At 41.2% G+C, this 25,665-nt stretch overlaps 1 protein-coding gene across 1 annotated transcript in view; it reads left to right on the top strand.

Annotated features, from left to right (window-relative positions):
• maml2 (mastermind like transcriptional coactivator 2) overlaps positions 1-25,343 on the top strand; it is a 33,909-nt gene extending 8,566 nt beyond the window's left edge. The window contains exons 2-5 of the mRNA XM_071495658.1: positions 17,228-18,439; positions 23,404-23,568; positions 23,675-23,783; positions 23,871-25,343. Of these exons, the coding sequence (XP_071351759.1) occupies positions 17,228-18,439; positions 23,404-23,568; positions 23,675-23,783; positions 23,871-24,715 (2,331 nt within the window). The 3' untranslated portion in view covers positions 24,716-25,343. The remainder of the gene's footprint in view (positions 1-17,227; positions 18,440-23,403; positions 23,569-23,674; positions 23,784-23,870) is intronic.
• Positions 25,344-25,665: the final 322 nt, after the last annotated feature.

Raw genomic sequence — 25,665 nt, 5'->3', positions numbered from 1 at the left:
TGCTCATCCTCCAACTGCAAATTAGATTCTGCAGTAGACTCTTGTGAATATGCGTAGATACTTGTTTCATGTTTTGAATATGAATTACCCCACTATTCAATGTTTCATCCAAGTGAACATTTCACTCAGTTGAAATACCTCCATTCCCAAGGGGTTTGGATTAGAGAGTCCCCACTGTATCCCTTTGTTGTTGATTTGTGCTTTCAGCATGCTTCCCATTGTTGCCAGCTCTTTGTTTGAATTTTCAAGCATTATGTGGACCTAAGGACACGAAAAATATCATCTGTGCCATTTCAGTCAATGGGGAATTTTAGGAGGACTAATACATTAGTGCTCATTGTAGCTATTAAATCCATTTAACTGAGGAAACATGTTTTTTCATGGCTGATCATCATCTGGAATTTAGACATAAAAAGAAGAAAAAGGGAAGGGCCATTTTTATGTACATCTATATCTTCGGAGGGGCCTCATAGAGGTATCCGCTCATGCCTGATGCGATTTCTTCTGCTGAGAGAGCTCTTTGAGGTTTGTCAGGTTTTTCCTGCTTGACTTAATTGAAGAGAGGGCAGGATTGTGTGTGAGGAAAAAGACAGGGGGGTGGGGGGGTGGGGGGTGGGGGTGGAGGGCAGTGCCTTGGAGTGTCTTTCCACAAGTGCTTTTCTACCCAGTGCTGAAACTGGAACCCTGTGGGAACAAACATGTTCAGGTGTATTTTATGCGCAGTGCTTGGTAGGGAGATTCAGGGGACAAAACGCCTGCAAAACAAAACTCAAGTTGCAGTACTTTGTTGCCTTGCGCATAAAAAGGACAAGGCCTAGAAAATGGCCACTGGTTTAACCCAAATATTAATGATGTGTGCTTGGTTTTGGATTGTTTCATATTATGTACCAACTTTACATCAGTTGTGTGCTGAGATAAACAGATGCATATCTATAACTGTAACTCACGCTTATCTGACAATCAACCACCTGATATGTCAGAGTTTCCTGGACTTGTGTAGCTGATGTTGTAAACAGACCTGATTATCACAGTTGCCACCGGAGAACTGGGTGTGGATGTCCACTCATGTGTTACCATATTCACACAATGTCTCTGTCTTCACCTTTGCTAAAATTTCTTTACCTCAGCCTCATCTATCTATCAGACACAACTATTGAAACCACAAACTAAATCAGCCATCTTACTCCTCCTCTGAGGAACAATCGGGTTCATAGCAAAGAAGCTTTATTTGCAGGACTTCAAACAGCCTATTCTCCCCAGGGTCATTACCCCGCTCAGGAAATGAGAAAGTGGGCTCCTGATGTCACTGGCAAACCCTTTGCACAGAATGCCGGGTTAAACTGGGAGGGGTGGGGGGTTAGGGGGGATGGTAGGGCCACGCTAGATCAGAGTTCAGACATGTTTACATTACAGCTCAGGATATTTCTCAGAGCCTGGCCAAGCTGCTGAAGTTCCCAGGCTCCAAAGTTGCGGAGTGCTGAAAAGAGGCACAAGCATTCACTTTTTCTTCTCCTCCCTCCCTCCCGCTCCTGTGCTCTTGGGGTCTAAGTCATAGTTCAACTCCATTTGCATCGTTCTAATGTTCTGTTCTTTGCTACACTTGTCCTTGGGGAATATAATAGACGTGAAATATATGAAAGGTGAAAGTCACAAGCCTACTTGATGTAGACAGTGTTTGCATGTCTGAAATGTTGCTGACATTGTTTTAGTAATGAATGTCAGGAACTAAAAGCAAATTCAGAACAAGTGTACATTATATTACAGTTTTTTGTCTCTAGTCCTTGACAAATCCTTTTCTTCATCTTCTTTTTTTTCTTTTTGAAGAAAAGGGCTTTAATATGCATATTCTTCTCTCTGCATCAGTAGTGACAATAACAATATCTGGCAAAACACACAAGGTGAATGCAGCCCCATCGTTAAACCAGCCCAGTTAAACCAACATCCTGAGCCAATATTGGTATTTTAGTGAATATCAGATCCTTTCAGTGTTGTCAACTTTATAGAAATTCAGGCCTGACCGCTGCAAATAAATATTGTTTGAATGTTTTTTTATTTTTCAAACTAGATAGCTTACTGGTTAAATCATCCCAGTGCAGTGTGGCAGGATTTCATGGATGACAGAACTACCCGACCCTGTTTAATGGAGCTACCAGCTGATTAGTTTGGATTTCACTGGAGACCTTAAAGGATAGCTCTGATTTAGTAGGACTTGGATCTTTCTTCATAGTTTTGGACAGTTGTGAAGATGGATTTATCTGGAAATGCAATAATGTAGCTAAAAGACAAGAGTCTAGACAAGAAAAACAAGTGATCTAAACATAAGACAGGTTTAAATCAAACCCTCTAGGGACATCATGGTCAGATTGAACTAAAACTGAAGATCAATGACAATATTTGGCTGGTTGTCAGTTTCAGCAGGAAATATGACCAGCCTTCAAGATTCAAATACTGTCCAATCCTAACTCATATGCTTCAGACTACCAGACTAGCCTGTCCAGAGCACGCGATAGGGGTCTGGAGGAGGAACATAGATGGTCTTGTTTCTTGCCTCGGCTCTGCCAGTAAGGTTGAGAAGTGGCAGCTGGAATGTTTGTGTTAGTGCTCTGCTGTGGTGAGGTGTCACGGTGCTGAGCTATGCTCTGGCGCCTGCTCTTTCTCCACCTTGCCTAGAGGCACACAGACACTGCTGTTGCATCGACAGCACACACAGGAGGTGAAACCAGGGGAGGATCTCTGGTCTCTATCCGCCCTGTCGAATCATCTACAATCTGCTTTTAACAGGAAGCAGGCCAGCAGTGACACGAGGTGTTGCATGGCTTGCTGGCTGTTTTAGACTAATTTCAGCTTGTACTGATTATAGCACATATTGGAAACTGGTTTAATGACTTACCCCATTACACTAATTTAATGGGGTAATGATTTTGATTTCTAATATACCATTGCTCCAGTTAAAAGTAATAACCTTTGTTCTATGTTGCAAAAATGTCTACTTAAAGGCAAATCTTTTTTTGCTTGGCAAACAACAGTAGTTCCTTTAATTCAAATGAGGCAAACTTCAGAGGCTAACATGCTGCAGCTTTTATTTATAGGAATGCATATCACAAAATTTCAGAAGAGGGAGATGTCCACAATCAGTGGATTCCAAACTTTCATTAAACATGCATGTTTCACATTGTAAATGCTGTATGTGCTCCTTTGCGTGACAAGTGAGAGAAATCTGTTTTCCTACCATGAGAGGATTACATGAGGTAATGAGCAGGAATATATGCAGTCTCAAACTGAAATCATGTAGCAGACGGTGACAGAGTCTTGCCTGTGTGTGTGTGTGTGTGGTGGATATATCCTTGCTGGTATTTCCCTGTCAGCCTAATTGTTTAAGTTGTGTAAACATATGTAACTGTTTTGTGATTTTGCAACATTTAAGGCAGCAGGAGGAGACTGTGATGCAGAAGTTTATGCATTAGAAACATACACCGAATATCCACAATAATTTAAATCCATGCTATATAATTGTACTAAATACTATCTTTTTGAAATTTGTATATTTTTGAAGTTGTTGTCACTTTGTCAGGGTGTTTTTGCAGCTGTTGTTTGTGTTGTTGTACTGGATTGTATTACAGTGTACAGGTGGTTATTAGGTGCATTTTTAGCTTAAAGTAAGTGACAATAATAATTCCGACTTTCTTAGTGGGGACCTTTATTTTCACCTTCCTCCTCAGAGGTCTTTGTGCACACTCATGGTTTTATAAAGGATTCCTAATTTTCCTGAATTGTTGTTTTTGCCCCTCTAAGTTGTTATCGAAGTATGTTTAAGCCACCTGGTAAAGCCAGGTGGCAAATGCTGCTTCCAGAAGAAGAGAATGAGTCTTACAGCGATTAAGGGGGTGAATCCTGTAACTACATGGGAACGACTTCAAAGTGAATCCAAATAATGTAAATGTGTAAACATGTAAAAGAGCACGTTAAAATGTAGCAAATACAGGTCAAGACCAGATCACATGTGTTTTCCGCTTGTTGGCCTTTATGCACAGCACAAGTTGTTTACACCAGAGTAAAGTCTGATTAAACTTTTGCTAGTGAAGTGGACCCTTAAAACAAGCTTACATAATATCAGACTATATCTGGCACAAGGAGGGAAAGCATGTGTTAGGTCAAGTGCTGCCTCCTAATGATCATTAATCAATAAGTTATACAGCTCTTTTCCATCAGTTTTCCACTTTATCAGTCGCTCCAAAGAGTGACACATACAAGCACATATTCACTATGTTAGTAATCACACGCTCAGAGGGAATGGTTTCTGTAACAGGACACCTTCACATTTTATTATATGGGCTGACTTGTTCTTTTTAATTGAGATGGCAAACAATCATCAAGCAAGTGAAGGCTCATTTTCCTACCTTCCTGCTTACAGAGACAAACCGTGATGCTGCATTCTTTTCATAGCTGTTAGTGAGAAAGTGGGGTTATTATGTGTGCGTATGCATGATAACAAGAAGGAGAAAAAGAGAGTGAAGAGAACATTCCTTTCTCACTCCCACTCTCCACCACCACACCCCCATTGCTACTCACTGCCACCCCACCCCCAGTTTCCTTCCTGTGCTTTTTTTAGAGTCTATTGGATGTTTTTCCCACATCCGGCAACAAAGCCAGCCTTTTTTATGCCATAACCTAACAGCATGGTGTTCTGTGGTTCAGCTGCACACAGGCACGGTCAAACGTGATAAATTAATTGAGGCTCACACTTCCCTAACTTCATGTCCTCCTTCACTTCACCCTAGTTGGATGGGGTATCTCCCTGAAGAGCAGAAATAGTTTCTGTCATGTACTGTAGAATGTTTGCTGTAAACAGTGTCCTGTACCAATGAAAGTTACGGGAAAATACTGAGATACATGCATTGGTTGTCAGTATCTTTTAGTGCTAAATATGAATTTAAGACTGTAGGCCCCTGAGTCTGATGTGAAATTATGTGATTTTAATTTGTTTTTACTGAAATTCAAAGGTCCCATATTGTATAAAGGTAGATGTCCATGTGTTTTTTGATTATAAAGCAGGTCTAGGTTCTGTATTAATACTGTGAAAGTATCAAAGCCTCAGTCCATAGAGAAAGGCACACAGCCTGTATTCAGACACTGAGCCTTAAAACAAGTCGTTAGGACATCTGTAACTTTGTGATGTCACAACAAAGCAGTCGTCACTCTCAGCCATGTCCCAAGCCCAGCCCACCCTGACCCACTCACTGTATAATGCAACAGCACCACATGCTGATGATCATACAGAATCATACAGAAAATGATCATACAGTTGATCATCAGGTCTCCAACAACCAGTAACCGTTGTATTAGACTGCATTAGTTTTAGCTAGGTGTTCCTAATAAACAGCCAACTGCCATATACAGGCAATGCATTGAAATACCAATGCGTATACGTTTGGTTATCATATGTTATTACCACCATATTTTTTTACCCCTCCCCTTCCCCCTTTTAAAAATGTAACACAGTAACGTTTACACAGATTTTAACATATGTACTTTGAACTTGCATCTGAGTACATTTTATACAAGTAATCTCACTTGTGTAATATTTCTTTGAAGTAACAGTACTTGGACTTGAGTACAATTTTCCAGTACTCTTTCCACCCCTGCTGGTTTGACTCAAGCTGCAGGCAGTTGCCATTGACTGATATTAATGGGTTTGTCCTTGTTACAGTAAAGGTTACCTGCATTTTTTCACATTAGAATTTTTTACCATTTATTTTACATAATTGAACAAGTGGTCTGTAAATGGTAACTTCAGTGAGTCACTGACCTACAGAATATACGGTAGTTAAATATTTTTAGTCTAATACAATAGTTAGTACATTGTACAAGAACAACTTATGCACTGATTAAAATGCTGACACTCGTGTTTATCAGCATTTCTCCTCATTGTCATTCCCAGTGAATTAATTCCCTTGGTAAGAAGGAATTTTCCCCTCTATTATGCTGCCTTGGCTGAGTTTGAATCACCAGGCTCATCTGTTTTGCCTGAAGTAGTCAAAGCGAGGGGGGAAAAAACAGCTGTGTAGCTAGTGAAGGGACGTCTTGCCAGTTGAGCTGTGAAATCCACGCAAGCAAGCAGGATAATCTCTTCCACCCAGACCAAATATCATATCCTGGGATGGAAATGCAGATAGTTCCATGTACTCAGCCTTGACCCAGCACGGTGTAATTTAATGTGACAGCAGCATAATGTATAATGTGATGTCCTGAATCTCATCACATTGGCAATAAAGATAGAAGATGCTTTTGTTTGAATGACATTTCTACCGAACAAACAATACAGGGATAATGGCAATGCTGCATTTAAACTAAAATGCTGCAATACCATTGCAGATTTTTGCTATTGTATCACAAACAAGTTGAGGAATGACTTGTAGCTATTCACTTCTTTCCAACATGTTTACTTTTTAATGCTCAGCCTCCAGTAACAACCTTACCTTACCTACCTGGGTAACTTGAGTTTGACCGGAAGCGAGAGATTGATTAACTTATATTTCCATTCCCTCTCCAATTTCTCTCGTCTTCTACTATCACTGCGATCTGCTGGTTTATCTGCCATATGACAGCCTCCGTCTGGTAAGGTTATTGTTGTTCCACAGCCCATTCTACAGAATGGGCAGAGGGAGCCTGGCCAGGTTCTGTGCTTCCCTCTTCAGCAGATGCTGTGACGATAGCCACATGGCTGTGAGTCCCTCGTCGGAGCAGTTTTCTTTGCTTCATTTTGAGGCTTTACTGTCCATTCGGTTGTGTAATGTCAGGCATGCAAGGGATTTGACAGTTTACTAATTTGTTCTAAGTGGAATTCAGTTGAAGTAGCAGCAGCTGAATTGTGTTTTTCATAATAAATGTCCCTTTTAAGTTTAATTTAATATATTTAATGAGGTATGAATAATTTAGAGAAGTGAGAGGATGGGGTACATGTTTGGCGGCAGTAGAACTGGAACATGGACTTTAAACCACTAACAAAATGTTCCCCATCAAGAACAGTTTGTCTATTTCCAAGCAACGGACTAGATGTTTACTCGACCAGATGCCACTGTAGGTGCAGAGGACCTGCTTTTAACAGCTATAAAGTATTTTAGGATAAAACTGGATTTTTTTTTCTCCCAATTTGCCTATTGAGCAAAAAATCCTCTTAATCAGTTTAAGATCATGACAGTTGCTTTGTGTTTCCCTTAACTTTGAATGATCACGTTATGGGAAAGTTGTTTTTTTTTCCACTTGGACAGATTACCTGAGAGTGCACCGTGTCTCTCTCGCTCACCAGCTGCGACATGTAAAAAGACCTAAAGCGTTGGCTCACAAGGCCCACTTAGACACACACAAGAGCTGCCAACATGCAGAAACTTGCTCAGAGACATAAGCTCTGCTGCAACCTTGAACTCTCCCTGCCACTGTGAGAGCCATCATTGGCCCAGACAGTTGTGAGCTCAGTACCTGCAGGGCTCTATGTGAAGGCAATTTAGGCATGAAATGTCTTATTTTTTATTGTGCCCATGCAGGAGAATACACATTTCAGTTTTGGATGAAAACTACCCTTGCTAACCTATATTCGAAAATGGGGCAGGGTGTCTTGTTGCCCTTACACCAAACTGTTAAATGCTGTTCAGAAAGTGGAGTGAATATCAATACAGGTAATAAAAATCTATCTAACTTTTATAGATAGCTGGTTAAAATCTACCTTTCTCTCTCTTCTCTTTCTTTTTCTCCACCCCCCCCTTGCTTTGGCCAGATGTCGCCACATGTCTCCACTTTATCCGTCGTTTCAAATTAAAAGCCCTCTGCAGAGTTGTGTAATTGCGACTTCATGATATTGCAGCTGCGGCAATAACTTTGCAGCTGTGGTCTGCTTCTGCAAAATGTACAGCACCAGTCAAAACTTTTGACTGGTGCTGCGAATAAGGGAAACACTGACAGTACAAGTGCATTCCCATCATTAAAATCTGATCCTATGAAAATATAAAAATATTGATTTATAGAACACAAAGAGAGAAATAAAAACTCTCAAACAACAACATGCATGCATTCAATATTGTTAAATGTTTGGCCTCATTTGTCCATTTTGGGTTTTTTTTTTTTGTTTTTTTTTAATATAATGATCACAGACTAACATGAGTTGCCAGATGGTTTGTTACACAGAACCATCTGGGAAGGCTTCATTGGAAACTGGCAGATGCTTTAAAAAAAAAATACTTGGCAGGTGATTGGATGAACCATCTGTCTATCATGTGACGTAGTAGTAGCGCGCCAACGAGGAAACACAAGCCACTGTCTGAGGAGCTGTGAAAGCTTGTCAAGTAGATGACTCTTTCTGTCTTTATGAAGAAAATGAAAAGACACTCTTATGAATACCAAAACAGTCGCTTGTCATAGCTGCCAGTAGTTCCTCCCCCAGAGGACACTGATTGGTCTGCACCACTTCTTTCCCACAATAACTTGGAGCCTGGCAAGTTGGATTCTCACTTGTGAGAAATTCAGCTGCCTTGCAAGATTAATCACCGACTGGCCTGGGTTTGTAAAGATTAATATAACATACACAGTTAACTGACAGCATGTTTCATGATTTCTTGATATCTAGGCTCAAATGAGACAGTTACCTCCAACCAACATTTGGAGCCAGCAGTGTGCAAAATTGTCTAGTGTAGCTATTAATTTAGTGCTGTACCACATGGTTCCCATGGGTTTCATGTGTTTTTGTGGCAAAGTCAATCCAAAGACTTCTCACTGGTCCCAACAGAACACAGCTGTCCAGAATCAAGGCAAACAATTTTGAATTGACCTGAATTGTTTGTTTTTCATGGGTGATGATATCTAACTAATATCTAAGATATATATCAGTATCATGTGGTGTTTTGTTTTTGTCCTTCTGGGAAATGTCAGCCTGATGATAAATTTTAGGAGGTCACATATTTTCTGCTCCATGATCCCCCAATGCCCCCCACCCCCCACCCCTCCACGCACACTTTTCCTTGGTTGGAGTCAGTGAGAGCTCTGCAGTGTTTTCTGTGTCCGTCTGTGCTCGCGCTGGTCCACACAGACCTTATTTGGAATGTCAGAACTGATAGGAGTGGGAGTCAAACAAAGCTTCCCACTCATTTATTTTTTCTTCCTACTTTCTAGCTGCAGCAGTCCCTTTTCAAACCGAACTAGCCGAGGATTGTTTCAGAGCATGAGTGCAGATTAGTGTGACTGCTCGCCTGTCCTAATGCGTATGTGTGTAATTTAAGTAAAAGCTGAGAGAGATGACAGAACTCAACAAGTACACCATTTTCAACTAGTGGATTTTTCCGAGCTTTCTCCATTGAAGCGGTTTAAAACACTAAATGTGTTTCTCCTCTCTAAAAGCACGAGGCTTATCAAAACCTGGCTGAATGAAGCAGCATTAGCACAGCATTAACCACTCAGCCCAGGTTTCCCATGGGATATAAAATGGATCCTTGTTTCAGTAGGAAATCGCCACAGCAGTGTTACTAAAGAGCACATTGCTGCAATCCTATCAGATATTGACTAATATTGTTTCCTGCTTTGGAAATGCAATCTCTACACTTGAAAGGGAGCATCATGGAATTCATAATCCAAACAGCAGAATGATAAGACATAAACACGTCGTAAGTGCTAAATATGATACAATTAAAGGTTGTCTCATCAGTAATTACTGCAGATCCTGAATAATGCACACTACCAGGATGCCTTGCCTAAGCTAGTGAAACTAGATGATGGTTTTCTTTGTAGTGGCCAGAGATATGACTGGAATGGCTCAGGACTGTGTTGCTCAATTCAGCAGTGGCACTGTTGGCTTTCAACGTGCTGCAGCTGCATGCTGAAGAGCAGCCAGATGTTTGAGATGGTGAAATGAGCCTAGTGAGCAGGAAACGGCTCTGCATGCCATAGGAATCGTCTTTGAAAACAGGAAGGGAACTTGTTCCCTGCTTATGGGCCTTTTCCTGTGGCATGACCGGAGGCAGGCCTTGTGTTTGACAGTTGCTGGGAAAAGGTACTTGCGGTTGTATGGCAATGGCCTTTTAAGGGTACAAACATGCTTGGAAAGCTTTACATGTGTTAAACAAGGGATTTGTTTTCAGAGAAGCAAAAATTACTGGACCATCTATCTCGTGGCCACATTTCCAGGTCTTAGGTTCACCTCTGCACTCATTACTTCTTTGTGTAATGTGATAGCTAAACAAAGAAATCCTTGGAACGTAGAGTTACTGATATGTTGTCATTGTCACATAGCTCCAGGCTGCCTAAACGCCCAGGTTTTAGTGCTGCTATTATCCTGGTTTACCTTCTCTAATATAGTAAATAACAAATCCTTAAAATGCATCCAGGTTTGTTAACTAGAGGATTTTTCACGCTCGCAGTGACCTCTGGTGTATGAAAGGATTGTTACTTTCTCATTCTTGAGACTTTCCTAAGAATCCTTTAATGTCTTGATTTATGTTAACCCTCCCACGCCCTAAAGCAGTTTCCCAGCCTGAAAATTGTTCCTAACCTCCTGCCTCTCACACTTAAGCAGGCAGCGCACATACACCATGTAAAAGAAACATGTCATCATGGTAGATACATCATGTCCTGTCATTTTTGGTGCTCAGTATGCAGCACTTAAGATGTGGAGTGGAATAGCAAGAGCTGATAGAGGGTGTTTCCACAAGTTAGAGTGTTGGACCAATGAGAATTTGAGCCTGTGTTACCACTAAATGAAACCCTTTGAGCTACAGCTTAGCCTATATGTAGTTGACAAGCAGAACCCTGTATGGTTATCTGTGACTAGCTCTGGGCTTGTTAAATGGTGGGATGTCTTCCTGCTCATCGCCTCTCCCTCTATTACAGTGATTAAGTGAGCACAAAGATGGCTGTTGTCTTACAGGAAAAATGATGCTGTGGTCAGCGGCTGTCGCAGTTCAAACCTGCAGACCTTTTTCAGTGAGTGATGAAAAGTGAATTTGAGCACATTCTGTAGTTTCCAGCTGTAAATCTTTTATTGAAGGGATCCCTTTTGCTCTGGAAGCCACAGTGGTACGTGCAGCACGGGATTGCTCCTGAGTCCGGGGAGCCCTCAGTCCTCCTCAGCAAATGTCTCTGTGGTTAAGAGTGACATGTAGATGAGAGGCGACAGCAGTGTCAGGAGCTCTGTGAGCCACATGGCCATGGGTGATGTGATGTGACAGCTTGTCACTGCGATGTTGGTGACCTGTGGTACGTCTGCAGTGGCGTGGCCTAGCTGGTGCTGTGGTGATGCCTTGACAGAGTCTGCCCACCCACCCACCACCCTCCCCACTCCCCCAAACAAACACTCACACAGTTCCTAGCAATACTTCACTGCTGTCCTGCCATCCTGAGAATCTGTGGTCCAGGAAAAACAGCTCTTGAACTCTTTGTACCTCACAGGGGAATATACTCAATATTATCTACAAAAGGCCATTCAAACTACCTGGCCAGGGCAAGAATAATTTGTGTTGTAGATAATTAAAAGGGATGCAATACCATTTGGAGGTTGACCAATTACTCAAACTGTTTTCCATACCTTGTCCACTCACCCTCAGTTAGGTCTCTCATCATTGTAATGGGTGTGCAGTGACCGGTGATTGCAGAGATACCAGCATTGCTTACAACTTTTTTTAAGGGGCCCCACATATTTTCTTCTGGGGTATCCATGCATATTTTCGGAGCAGCTTCCTCCTGCCTCCTTTAGCCTTCAGGATATCACATTAAACTCATCTGTTTGATTCTGAAGAGAGGACATGCCAGAGTAAGGGCTGATTGGAATACTGGCTTTAATCTGTGCATTTGGATAATGGAGAGCTTATATTTGAATGGGAAGTGTCTCCGACAGGATTTTTATTTTTTTTTGTGTGCAGCCCGCCTTTTGTTAAAATAGCAAGTTTCTCTATGGAATGTTGGAGCTGAGCTACAGCAAGTGTTAAAAAAAATCTGCCTTCAGTAAACATAATGGATGATTTCTCTTCAAAGGAGCTCTTATCATCTCTTCCCATTTCCCAGAGGCTGCCACAAAGCTGCCTCTCTTTTTTTTTTTCCTGCTGCTGCTGCTGCTGCTCATCCCTCTCTCCTGCCTGTTCTCTGGAGGGCAGCTTCAATCTAATACAACTGTGTCAGGAAGTGTGGGGATGCAAAGTGCTGATGGGCCAAAAGTAGCCCACCTCTGCAGTGTGCTGCTTCGTCCCAACACGCGCCAGCCTGATTAGGAAAGTACACTATGAACCTGCGCTCACATCCCTGTGCAACCTTATGGCACAAGCCCTATGGAAACAGATTAAACATGTGTTGAGACAGAATTGAAAATGCAATATGTTATAATTTATTATATGTAAAATAGGATTAAGCCTACTGATGTTATCATTTTGTCAGCCACCAAAACGTCCTTAATACTAAAAGAGGCTGCTGAGATCTCAAAGAGGCAGCTTTCTCATTTTTCTGCTAAACCTTGCTTTAATAGATATGTCGTTCTTTCGTGCTGGATTGTCATACAACACAGCATATATGTTGTTGTGGTATATTTTTAGATATAAGTTAGGTTATAATTGGTTCTTCTTGCCTCAGTTCAGCCCCCAGTGTTACATCATGTTCTTTATTCTTAGTGCGATGCAAATCTTCTCTTTGAATTAAATGTATATGAAGGTTAAAAGCTAAAAAAATATCAGTTAAACTAAAAACCAAAATTGCTAAATTTTCAGTATTGTCAGTACAGTTGGTAGCATCATGGTTAGTCTGTAACATTTGAGTTGTTTCATAGTATCAAGCACATTGTGCACACCTTGTTACCTTAAATGGGCTTAATAAAAACAAGTTATGGCTTAGTAACAAGCTGGGAAAAAAAAGAAAACAGTTTACAGCCAAGACTTAGCAGAATCTGACATACTCCACCCCCACCCCCTGACCTGATTTGACTGAAACTATAAATTGTCTTGTGAATGTACATACTGTATTGCAGCAGTCTCAGCCCCTGCTTCCCTACCTTCCATTTATATTATATATTATTAAAAATTTCAAGTTATCCAGGATGTTTGATTCAGTTTCTCTGGATATAGTATCATGGCTTACTGCTTTAGACAGCTAGTGGAAACCCTATAATTAAACTGAGCCCTCCACACTTTGTCAGCATTTTGCAAGCAGATATCTCAGTTTTGTATGACAGCTGATCATTGGCACTGGTCTGAGGGCTCTTGTTTCTTATCTGGCAATAAATGAGCTGAAATCCCCTCTTGCAACAGTATGCAACCTGCAGAACCGCATAAATATTATGTCTCCCTAGGAACACAATAGTCGTATTTATTCCTTTATTTTGGGGCTGTTTTTCCATGTCAAATGCCGAGAGGAAGGTTTCTAACTCTTGCAGGAGCGGATTGCAACATGTTTCAGGACTCTGGTGAATAGATTAAAGGCTGGCGAGCTCAAGCTTTTGTTGAGCCGCGCTTTCTTACTCAAACACGTGCACAGGCACAAAACCTTCGAACACTTTCAAACCTATACCCTTGAAGCACACATGGCTCTGAGGGCTGTGCCACTGGTCTGACAGATGGTACCAGGAGGCCTGGTGTTTCGTCCCTGTTATGGCTCACCCGGAGCCCCATCCACAGTGCTCAGCATCACCACACCGCTCACCATGACACACAAGCTACCAGCCTCCCAGCTCCCAGGAATAGATAGCCTCTGTTGACAGGGCCAAGGTCAGGTTCCTCACTGCTACAGTCAAAGGGCATCAGTAAGCAGGAGTGGAAATAATTAATAATTTCCTTTGTAATTTTGTGTCCACTAATAGGTGAAGTAAACTACAGCTGCACCTTGTTAAGATCCTAAAAACACTGTGTATATTGTGTCCTTTTTCTTTATTGCCACTGTAAGAAGTTTAGATGAGAGATTTTATAACCTATAGTAAAACAAATTATTTTGATAGCCTTGGTTTTGTAGTAATTAAATCCCTAAATGAACATTCTGCTCACTACTGGGTGGATTACAACTACCAGTTATGCTTTCATCTCTAAGATGATCAGTATATAATACATATGTTTGAGCCTCTCATGCTGCAGGAGTCACTTTCAAAGCGATTCAGAGCTTCTAAGCTCATTAAATGTTAATCAAAAAATCTATTTTCAGATCACTTGGAGATCTGTCATGAGGATTTCAGGCCAGCTAGGAGGCCACTACTTCTGAGTACGGACGGAGTGCTTGAGTGAAGAGGATGATACTTTATTTGTTGGAAATAAAAAAAAATTGGATATCAGTTATTTTATGTAAATGAAGGTCATATCAGAATGCACATGTGATCTGACCTTGACAAAATCTTGACTGCAAAATGTGCTGAGAAGCTTCTGCTTTCAATTCTGAACTAAGAACTACTCTTGAACATGGTCCATATTTAAATGGCACAGAGGCAGTAGTGAGGCAACCCTGTCTCACAGTGGCTTTTTGCAACACATCTCCTGTCCTTTCCATTATTCATGATGTGTTTTCTCAGACAGTGCCTTGAACCATGAGGAGTACTCCTGTCTGTCTTCTCCAGAAAGAGCCCTCTGAAACGAGAGAGAAAGTGTGCATGAGCTGCACACACTAGAAGGCCTGTTTTTCTCCAAAAACAGATGTCCACTAGTACGTAGAGAGGCACAATCGTTAGATTGGATCTCAGTGAAGATGGCAAAAGGGGGCTGGTGAATGAGACATACTGTAGATGAACATATGGAAGATTTCCAAGTTAAAACTGTATGTGTCTCTCTGTCACTCATCCAACCAGGCTGTCATTACATCACTGGACAAGATTTCTTTCTCTCTAATCTCTGTTAAGAATTTTTTAACTGAGCTTTATGTGTCAAAGTATGTTTAACTTCAAAATAGTTATTGCTTCTCTTTTACAAATATAGCAATTTCTACTTAAATTTTAATATACAATATGTTAACTGAGCTAATACCAAAAATACATAGAATGTACTATTAAGCAAAGGCCGAATCACACACAGGACCATACCACTTGTTTTACTTTTTTTTTTTTTTTTTGCCCATGAAGAACAAATATGCATTTTACATTGGTACTGAATGAATGAACTATTAATGTAAAACAATTAATAATATCTCACCCTCCATTTATATACATTCACTTAATCAAACTGAATTATTGTCATGTTATGATACAGTTTCTTATAGGGATTATTTTGAAAAGTCACAGCTGGTGCGCTCAAAGACATTCTGAGAGTCTAGAGTCAGGTGTCAGACAACACAGGTTTTAATACAAGAAACAACCAAATTATTGGGATACTTTTTGCAGTGTGAGTGGTTGATTGTTGTCTGTCTACTCTGTTGGTTTTTTATGACAGTGCAGGCTTAATATTTTTCAATTTTCAGATGGCAGGGGGTCTTCAAATGCACCATCAGCCAGTGTTTTGTAAGTGTGCTCTGCCTTCAGCTGCAGTTCTACACACTGACAACATATTGTTTGCAAAAAATAAAGGAAACGGACTTGCTTCACTTTGACATTAGTCTCCCGTACCCTAGCACTCCCTTTGATTTTTTTTCTTCTGCCGTTGCACTGGTCAGTGTTATAGAGCTCCTGCAAGTTTCAAATGTTTGCTGGTTGATTAACCTACTGTACTTAAATGAACCAAATGCTTACTTGGAAATTAATCTGTCTATTTGCAATCATGCTTTTGAAAATGGTCTGCACTAATGTTAAGTATAACAGTTTGTACTTACTAAGCCAACTGCAAGCCACTAGTATAATCCCCTGGATACAATAGATCATTTCAGTATTCCTCTCCTCCTTACCCCCCCTCCATCAACATAATCATCCATCCACTTATTAGCTATAATATAGGAGGCTTGGTGAATCACAGAGATATTTGTGCCTTGATCAAAATTTGAGGATGTATCTCTGAACAATTGTTAAGTGCATTAGCAGAGGTAATACAGACATGAACAGAGTAGAAATCTAGTGAACAACACGATTCACTCCAAACCCTCCGGCGATGAATCATCTTAATGCAATGTGTGCCAGCAGGTGGAAATGACTCAAATTTGTTCCCACAGTGAAATATGCAACACGCTGATACTCCTCTCCTGTGATCAGGTTGGTGTATAATCAGAGCCATTTTGTCTCCATGCAGGCACCACATTAAGAGATGGTCAGATAATCAGTCATTTTTATGTGTATACAACAGTGTGCCTGAGACTGCCACTGCATAGACAGTTTCTTTCTCAATGAGTTGTCATTAAAGACTGAAAGGCTCACATGAAGAAAGGAACTGCATTATTATATTGACATGACAATGAAGTCTATACCTGAAAATATAAATAATCCAGGTTCTCCTGTGTTAACATGAGCTTTTTGTTAGGATTTTTCAATGCTTCAGTTTTATGGGGTGTTACTGAGTGGTTAGAGTTGTGAGTCATAGCTATGTGCTTAGTACCTTAAATGAAGACATGGGGATAGGACAAAAGGAAGTCGGATATCTGCACCAGCATGTTAAGCAGAATCTCAGTCACAAAGGAGAAACTCTGCTATCTAACGAAGCACAATGGACGAAAATATAATGTATGCAAATGAGGGAAACAGACAAAGGCCCTATTCTTCTCTCTAAGGTCTGTCGACTGTATCAGATTCCTAACTATCTTCTCAGCCCGTCCTCTGCGCTCCAACTACATAATATAAAAACAATTTTCTAAGTGCTGCAGCAGCGTTTCCTTCGTTGCTGCATTGCCCTGCAAGTGGTTAAATGAAATTATATATTTTAAGCTTAGTATGTGTTATCTTCATGTATCTGCCTGGTCTTTTCAAAGTGATGTGACAGGATGGTTTAAATCCGAATAAAGCATTTGAGACATCATCACTGTTGTAAATCAAAACATGCTCTACTGAATGAAAACACTATTAATGAAAGTAATCTTCCTAAATTTCACAAGTCGGTACAGCTTCTATAGGCCTCGGAGCATATTGTGAAATGTAATTAATTTACATGGTGATACTTTGAGCTGGATGTAGAACTGAATGCACCCATACTGAGAACTACCACCGGGATTTAAATTGGATCACAAGGCTTTGAACCAAGTGTAATAATTAACATCCTGTTATGAGACCACTATGATGAAATCAGTAAACAATAAATGAACTAACTAAATGTGAGGTGAAGGCTTTTCTTTCTATTTCTTAATTGCTTTTAAGATTCAGTTCTGTTGTATTTTGCAGCTTCAAGGATCTCTGCGAAGGAAGCTTGAGGGACATGCACCAGGACACATACCAAAGCAGAATGGGCTCTCCTGTGGGTTCTCTGGATCAGACTTTAAGAGGGTCCGTGTGGATGCTGGTGTTCTGGGACAGGGGCCTTGCAATCATAACCTTACCCAGTCTCACTCTCTTCAAGGGTCCTCAAACATGGGAATGCAAAGGAAGAATTACATGATGCCCCATGGAGTGGGGTCAGACATATTCAACATGACCCTGAAAGAAATGAAAAAAGAGCCCACTGAGGTCCAGTCTTGTGGGCAGTCAAACGCAGAGATGATCTTTGACTTTAAAGATGAAGGTGGTGGTCAGATTGACCCAGATCTCCAGGATCTGTTTGATGAGCTGACAAAGAATGTGCCCCCACTGAATGACCTGGAGTTTGAGAAGATGCTGAAGCAGGACGATACATTCGGTTTGGATTTAGGTCGGCCAAACTCAGCAGGCGCAGCTGCCAATCTGTGTTCCCCGCTGGAGAAGCCGATCAAGACGGAGCACTCCCCAGATTATGGCCAGGTTCACAGTGGCTCGCCACAGCTTCGACCAGCCTCAGCAGGGCCCTCGTTCACGCTGACCAGCACTTCTTCTACCACCACGTCTCAGAAAGCTAACACTCAGGCAGGACACCCTAGAGCCATGCCCTGCTGGCCAGAAATATCTCACGCAGAGCAGCTGAAGCAGATGGCAGCAAACCAGCAGCAGCCGAGCTCTCTGCTGCATCACCACCACCAACCACCACCTGTGGGATTGACCAGCTGGGCTCCTGCCATGAGCACCCACTCCTCCACCAGCACCTTCCCCCAGGACAAGGTCTCTAGCTCAGCCCCACTTAGCCAGCAGAGGATCAGCTCTCAGAGTAAAGGGATCAACAACTGCCTCTTCAAGTCAAACGGCCACAGTGGCTCCCATCATTTGGACATGAAGGTTCTCAGCTCCAAGCCCACATTGCACTTCAGCCCCAAAGCTCCTCATTCTGCCAGTCAGCCGATGCCTATCATGGCAAGCTCAGTGAACAAGACTGCAGCCCAGCAGCAACAGGCACCATCGACGGGCCAGAATCAGCCACATTCCGCTCTCCATTTCCAGAACCAGCAGATCTCCACGTCAGGAGCCCTGTGTCTGCAACCCAAGTCTGTCCCTGCCGGGCTGCCGTACAAACTGTCACAACAGCGACAGGTAAGGGCTCTGCTCAAATTTCTTTCACACCTGTTATGAAGTGAAAACCTTGAATCTGTTAACTTTTTACAAATGATAACAAAATGGTCCTGTGTTTAGTTTGATGACAGAACAGTTTTGATCATTTCTATTTTTCTTTTACATGCAACTATAGCGGAGCATGGAATCTACCGTTACTGTAAAACACCAAAAAACAACCAATACCAACTAGGTCTTCATGAGACAGTTAGATATACAGTACAGCATATATACAGTACCATCGTGTATGCGAAGTTGAGTTGAAAGGTCTTCACACAACAACATATGCTTATATGTGTAATAGCAAGCACACACCTTCTTATTTTGTAGCAGATGGTGAATAGTTGGCTTGTGTATTTTACAACACTGGATATACAAAATAGATAATAGCATAGGTTGTCATTTCTTCTGCTGAAGGTATAGTAACATGATTCACAGCACAGTCAGACTAACTCACTTAAGTCTTCCTCATCAGTCGGTTTCCTCAGTTTGCTTGCAGCAGCCAACCTGCTGTCTGAAGCAACATCAATGCTACGCTGTTTGTTTTGGGACTTTTCTTGTCATTGTTCTAGCTGCTGTCTGTGTCTTCGCTGTTGAATATGCATTTCCCCTGAAAGTGTTTTGACGATGACACAGATTGCCAGAGCATGGTAGATTAACATGCAGGACTTCTAATTTCTCTGCTTGTCATGGTGGCTCCCCGTCAGGGCACAGATATGCACAGCGGGATTTGCTAATTGGAGGTTGTTAGCTACAAGGGACAAGTGGTGGAAAATGACAGTAATCTGCTTAGCCTGGTGCCGGAGGTTGAATCACTGATTTGTTATGATTGGGGAGATTTAGACCGTCCCCTCTTTCATTTTTGCGCTAACAGTATCTGTAGCTGTCTTTGTGTGAAATGATAATGCAAGCCACACAAGAGAGCACTCGTAACCTCGACAGATCAAGGGAAGTGCTTGAGTGACTGGGAAAGGGTGGGAGGAGGGAGAGAGGGAGGGAGTTATACAGACATGGAAGTAAACAAGATAGGATGACAAACACATCATCAGCCATCGGTGTAACAGAACCAGTTTTACCACTATACCAGAGAGGGATTTACACTCTAAACAGAACATGTGGTTTTGCACATTCATGGGTGGTTTTAAAACCTCCTCAAACTCCCTATAAAATATTGTCATTATGACTGGCTTTGAATGACACACACACACATTTATATATATATATATATATATATATATATATATATATATATTTATAAAATATATATTTTTTAAATCTTAAAAATTGTGAATAATCTGTAAAAACCAACTGGACTCCAAACAACCTCATTTCTCAACATGTCAAATAAATAGATATCTTTTTTTTTTTTAAATCAAAAGTAAAATTAGTGGTTGTGTCAGAATTAGCATTACCATTGGTGTTACTATTGGCTTTAGTGACAATTAGTAATGAAAATATATCTGTGGTTTCAAACTTAATGTAGCACATTAAAAACTTAAATTATAAGCAATAAAAGCCTGGTACATAATTAAAAATAATAGTAGTGAAAGGGCAAGGCAAGAGACTTAGAGGAGCTGAATATCGAATAATGAAAAGGCTTTAAATGGATTTTGATAAATTATTAAAAAAGCAAACTTTCCAAAGCCCAAATCTCCTGAAAGTAAAAGCTCAGTCACCTCTAGTCTTTAAAATGCTGAGGACATGAAGCTATGTTCAAGTTCAGACGGGGTAAAGATTTGGTGAGACAACTATCCCAAGGACATTGTTCTTTAATGTGCAGTAAGTTTGAAGAAATGAAATATGCAAGCATGTAGCCAGGGTAATGATACTGTAGGAATTTGTGGGGAAGAAATAAGGGCCACCATATAGTTTAAAAAGGCAGATAATGGTGTTTGTCTTCTGTAGCCAGCATGGACAGGGTTAATAGTCTAACTAATGAGGAAGGGACAGCTCACAGAGAGGAGAAAAGGAGTGGAGTCTCTTCCCACAGTGACTTGAATTAGTAATGCCAGAAAAATAAAGGTCCTGAAAGAGTTCCCTGATCCTCTGTGTTAACACCAGTGACTAGCAGCAGGCTTCCTCCCACTGAGTGAAGCTGAAGACCTTTTTAAAAACAGCCAGAGATGTGAGCTTTGGTGCTTGTTTGAAGCTTCATGAAGTTTAATAATTGGTTGCTGAGTCAAACAGGTCCAAATTCAAATGCACCACTCTGCAACTCCCTAACTGCGAGGTCACACACACAGAAAAATATGGGTACATTCTCTTGCAGCATACTGTACACTAGAGGACACTAATGCATTATGAAACCTGAGTTACTGAGGTTGGTGGGCAGTGCTACTTCAAGGACAAGATTTCGTGCTGCTAGTCACACCAGTAGAGTTCCTATGTTGTGTATTTAAGCTACAGAAAGAGAAAAAAAAGACACACAACAATGTCAATAGCGAAAGAAAGACAATCAAAATGATTGCACGTCATCAGCTGAAATAAAGGTGATAATTCCTGCCACTGTGGAAAGAATGAGAAATCTGTATGGAATTATCTGGTAACTAAATACCATAGACAGCCATCCATGCAGGTGCAGAAAGGGCAATTTGAAGGCGATACAGAGATTTTTTTGAGCTATTCACATGTCCTTTAAGTTAATATAGCAAAAAATGCATTTTCACAATGGACCCTTTTATACTGAAACTGTTAACATATAAATTTCACTTAAACTATTTCAAGCATTTAATGACTGGAGTAGATTCAAAAATAGTTTTACCTTTTTGTATATTTGAATTCTCCTTATGGTGTATGTGCATATTTTTAATTGTATCCAAACATTTACATTTGGCAAGAGTGACGTTTATATCTGCTCAGAAGACAACAACAACTGTCAGATTAACTGAGGACACACATTAAGCAGTAATGTCATCACCTCAGTGATTAGCTTCAGCTAATATAGACTTAACTTTTCAACACAGGAGGTTGTAGTTGTGAAGAAAAATTTGTTCTAAAAATTCAGAAACCCAAATTATAACTGCAACTGAAGCTAAAGGTCTGCCTGCAGTAAATAATGACTCCTCAACTTTTGTTGATGATCTTGTGGCACCACATCCCTCAGTTAGGAAAAGAGCTGGGCAACGGGGGTTGAGCCTACCAGGTCACTCCGGCAGTGCCTGTGAAGGGAGTGCTTGTTTCCTGGGAAAGGGAGCCGCGGCCAAGTCCAGATGCCGAGGCGCTCCCCAGGGACAGTGTCCTGAGTCCAGACTGGAGGAAGTGCAGTGTGAGAGCCGGCAAGGCTGAGCCTGGATCACTGTCAGCTGCCTGCACTGCCGCAGGATGGGAGACTAAATCACTCTGCTCCTTCTCTGAGGCCCGAGCCACATGTGGTATTCATTTACAACAAGCTTGTGAAGAATGAGAGGGGGGAAGAAACATGGAAAACAGCTTTATGACACATCAGGGTGACAGAGAGGATTACTCAGTTGTACATACTAAAACACCCCTCAATGGGTTTGTCTTACAACAAAGATGGAACAAGCCCACTCCAGGTTACCTCTGTGGGGAAAATGTCTGTGATGGCCACTGTTTCTCACAGTCTCGCTAACTGGATACAGGGAATCAAAGCCAGTTACTCTGCTTTCTAGAGTAACAGGAGAAACCGCTGTTTTGATGTTTTAGTCCCTGTGTAACCTCATTGCCATGCTTGGTTTGCTGTGTGGGTTGAACTCAGGCAGAGAAGGCGAATATTAGCTCATGTGAATTGGCTTGTGACTCCTGATGAGTTTCAACTTCCCTCATTCTCTAATCCTTTCTTGTTAGTTCTCTATATTTCAGCCCCATTCATTATCATTCACACACACACACACACACACACACACACACACACACACACACACACCCCACACACTTCCCTCTCGTTTCTTTCTGTTTTTCTTTTGGGACCACAAAAGTCACCACCCCTTAGAGATTCGTCCTCCACAAAGAATCTGTCCTCTAAGTAATAGCTTCTGCTAAATGCACTGTTGGATTTAATCCATTTCACCCTGGGAAATATTTTAAGTCAACACAATGACTGACACTGTATACACAGCGTATGTTGACTTGGATTTGGTGCACATTAACCTCTTTCATGACAAATGCTTGCACTTTGTGGAAGCTCAAGCATAGTGAGAGCGTCCTTCTGTCCATAAGAAAGACAGGTTTTAGTTGGAGTGCTTGGATGGCCTGCACAGCTGCCTAAAAAAGCTAAAATGATATGAATTACAAGGACATATAACATCTCAAACACCCATGATGGTGAAAGCTTGTCTGCAAACGCATACATTCAGGACAAGATTTCAAATAAAAAGCTAGTCTGGATGTCTCAGTTTCATTTGAGTGCCGCCGACTACAACGTTTCAATCAGTGTGATAGTGTCAGGAGCCAAATGGGTTTCTAGAGGATGGAATGCATCCTTGCCAAACACAACACAGTGATCAGTAAAGGAGAGCTTATTAAATGGAGGTAGTCATGGTGCTGGCGCTTAACTCCCCATCGGCACACATTTCCTGCTGTCTCAGGGATTCTTTCCACTCTCTTTAGACACAATTATCAAGGGAGAAGCAGGCCTTGAGGAGGGCTCGCACTCCCCCCTCTGAAAAAAAAAAAAAAAAAAAGGAAAAGAAATAGAAAAAAAAAAATCCCCTCTTCAAGTCTCCCTTTTTCATCTGCAGAGGGAGTAGCCTTGACCACATTCTGGAGGTTGAACAGCATCTTTGACACAGATCTATGATGTCTTGTAGAGTTTTGCCCTCTAGTGGTCAAACTGTATTATTGCACTGTTTTGGGTTTTGTGTTTTCCGACAACAGCTCTCACAGCACTTAGCTCAGATCTCCAGGCACTTGGCAAAAAGATGTTTAAAAATTAAAAAGTAGCACCACTGACACTAATGTAAAACCATCATGTGTGTCTTCTTAAAAAGGGTGTTCCCCCTGGTCCAAGGCTGCCCACTAATGGAAGCTTAGGAGTCATGTCAGCCCAGTCGCAGCCCCGGCCTCCAGCACCCAACACGCAGCAGAAAGGCCCAGCCAAAACTCAGGCCATGCAGCGACAGCTAAACCAACAGCAGCACACCATCAACAATTCGGTAAGTTACATTTACATGTCAATACCAATTAATAATTTGTTACAGAATTTGTTGCAAATGATTAGTCACATAATTAGTACTCACAACTTTGTCCCTTCCTTTGCAGGACAAAGACAATGCACATGATCAGTTCAGTCGTCATCTCACGAGACCGCCACCTGAATATAAGCAGTCAAGAAGTATGGTGGGGCTTCAGCAAGGAAACATCTTCACAGGTATTGAACATTTCTGAGAAGTCAGAAATGGTTTAAATGCTTACAAGTGACCTTTATTATAATCAGTTTTTCCTGGTATCTCTCTAGGTCAGAACTCCTCCCAGTCTTCCAGCAATGGCCCAGAGAATGACCTGCAGTCCATGTCTTGTCACCTCCCGAGTGGGTCTGGTTCAAAGATGAGTCCGTCGCCATCAGACCGCCGGTTTGGTATTGGGGCTGACTGTCATCCTAGTTCTTGTATCAGCCAGTTCCAGCAGCATAACACTCAGAATCGAATTGGACTAAATCAAAATAAACCTAAGTTCTTGGGACCAAACACACAAGGAGGTTCCTTTGGGATGAACAATGTAGCAGGCGTACAACATCCGAGAACGACAGCTGACCTGCATTCCTCAGGGGTGCCAGGACAGGGTCTCGGAGGCTTGATGACAAATGTCAACATGGGCTGGGGTGCGGCCAACAAGCAAGTGACAACTGGACTCGGTGTTAGGCGGTTACCAAACCCACTTCAGTCACAGGGTGCACAGATGGACATGCCAAACCATCCGTACCAACAGAGGCACATCGGCCCACCAAATCAGGTAGCACCAGACATCGGGATGCTCCCTCTTAACCCTTCGATAAGAGACACAGGCCCAAGACCAAGCCAGCCAATGTTGGGCTCACCATCAGCAGTGGGAACCCTGAACCAGGCCTCTCCTGAACAGAGAGTTCCAGCAGGCAGCTTTGCTGAGCCCAGTCCCAGTTCTAGCAGCTACCAGAATAACAGAGCCAACCGCCTGACCTTTGACTTCCTGCCCGAGGGAGACAACACAGTTCCCGGGATCAACACAGACTCAGACTTTATAGACTCTCTACTCAAGTCTGGCTCTGGGAATGATGACTGGATGAAAGACATAAATTTGGACGAGATTCTCGGCAGTCACACATGAAATTGGGTCACAGATTGCTAAAAACTGACCCAAAGCTCAAATTATAGAAGTTATGTATGTAAGGGTGGAAGGGATAACATTTGTAAATAATGATAAATTGGAATTTTATAAACTCATAATGTTTGTTATCCAAGTATACTGTATTGTTTTATATTGTATTTACTGTGAAAGGAATTTGTGTTCTGTCCTTAGTACTTAGCATATTTTGTTCCTGGTATATTGTCCAAGAAACTGCTTTTCTCTGCAGTCACTGTTATTGTGGTCTGTCTAATTCAAACTATAGTGCTGTCCTATAGGATAAAATACCAAATTCACACTGTGAAAAGAAAACATTGCTGTGTTGCTTTCAAGGTCATCTTGGCAATCGAAGTTAAGTTTCTAAATCTCCATCCACTATTTAGCATGATATGGTATTTACCTTCAGACGTTTTGCTACCATGCACACAGAGAATCTTGCCACAACAAATGTTTTCTTACTTATTGTTCAAGCTTTTTGATCTGTGGTAGTTTTTGATGAAATATAAATAATGTAACCATTATTTTTTTCATGTGATATTTAATAATTATTGGGATAGTAATGAAACATTATAATACTTGCAATTAATAAAATTGATTTGAATAAAGTGTTGCTTTTGTTTGTTTGTGTTCTCCTTTTATAAATACTTTGGTTTGCAATCTAAAGCAAAGGCAGGCTTATATTGTTTTACTATAATCTAGTTATTATAGTTATAAACAGTTATAATATAGTTATTATACATATATTACTATTATTGTGATGTAATCTTTTAAATCCAGACATATAGATGATGCATCCTAGCAGTAAGTCCGTTACCTTATGATAACAAAGTTTTAAAAAATCAAGGATAACCATAACCATGTTTGGGTGAAAGCTTGTTTATGTCGAAGAACCACTCTATTAAACACAGGTATGTAATTTACCACAGTTTTCA

Source organism: Trachinotus anak, unplaced genomic scaffold, assembly GCF_046630095.1.
Source record: "Trachinotus anak isolate AG129_WGS33_773 ecotype Australia unplaced genomic scaffold, CSIRO_AGI_Tana_v1 ptg000014l, whole genome shotgun sequence".
Taxonomy (NCBI): domain Eukaryota; kingdom Metazoa; phylum Chordata; class Actinopteri; order Carangiformes; family Carangidae; genus Trachinotus; species Trachinotus anak.
Note: the sequence above shows the minus strand (reverse complement) of the source record. Positions and strands in the feature narration are given on the sequence as shown.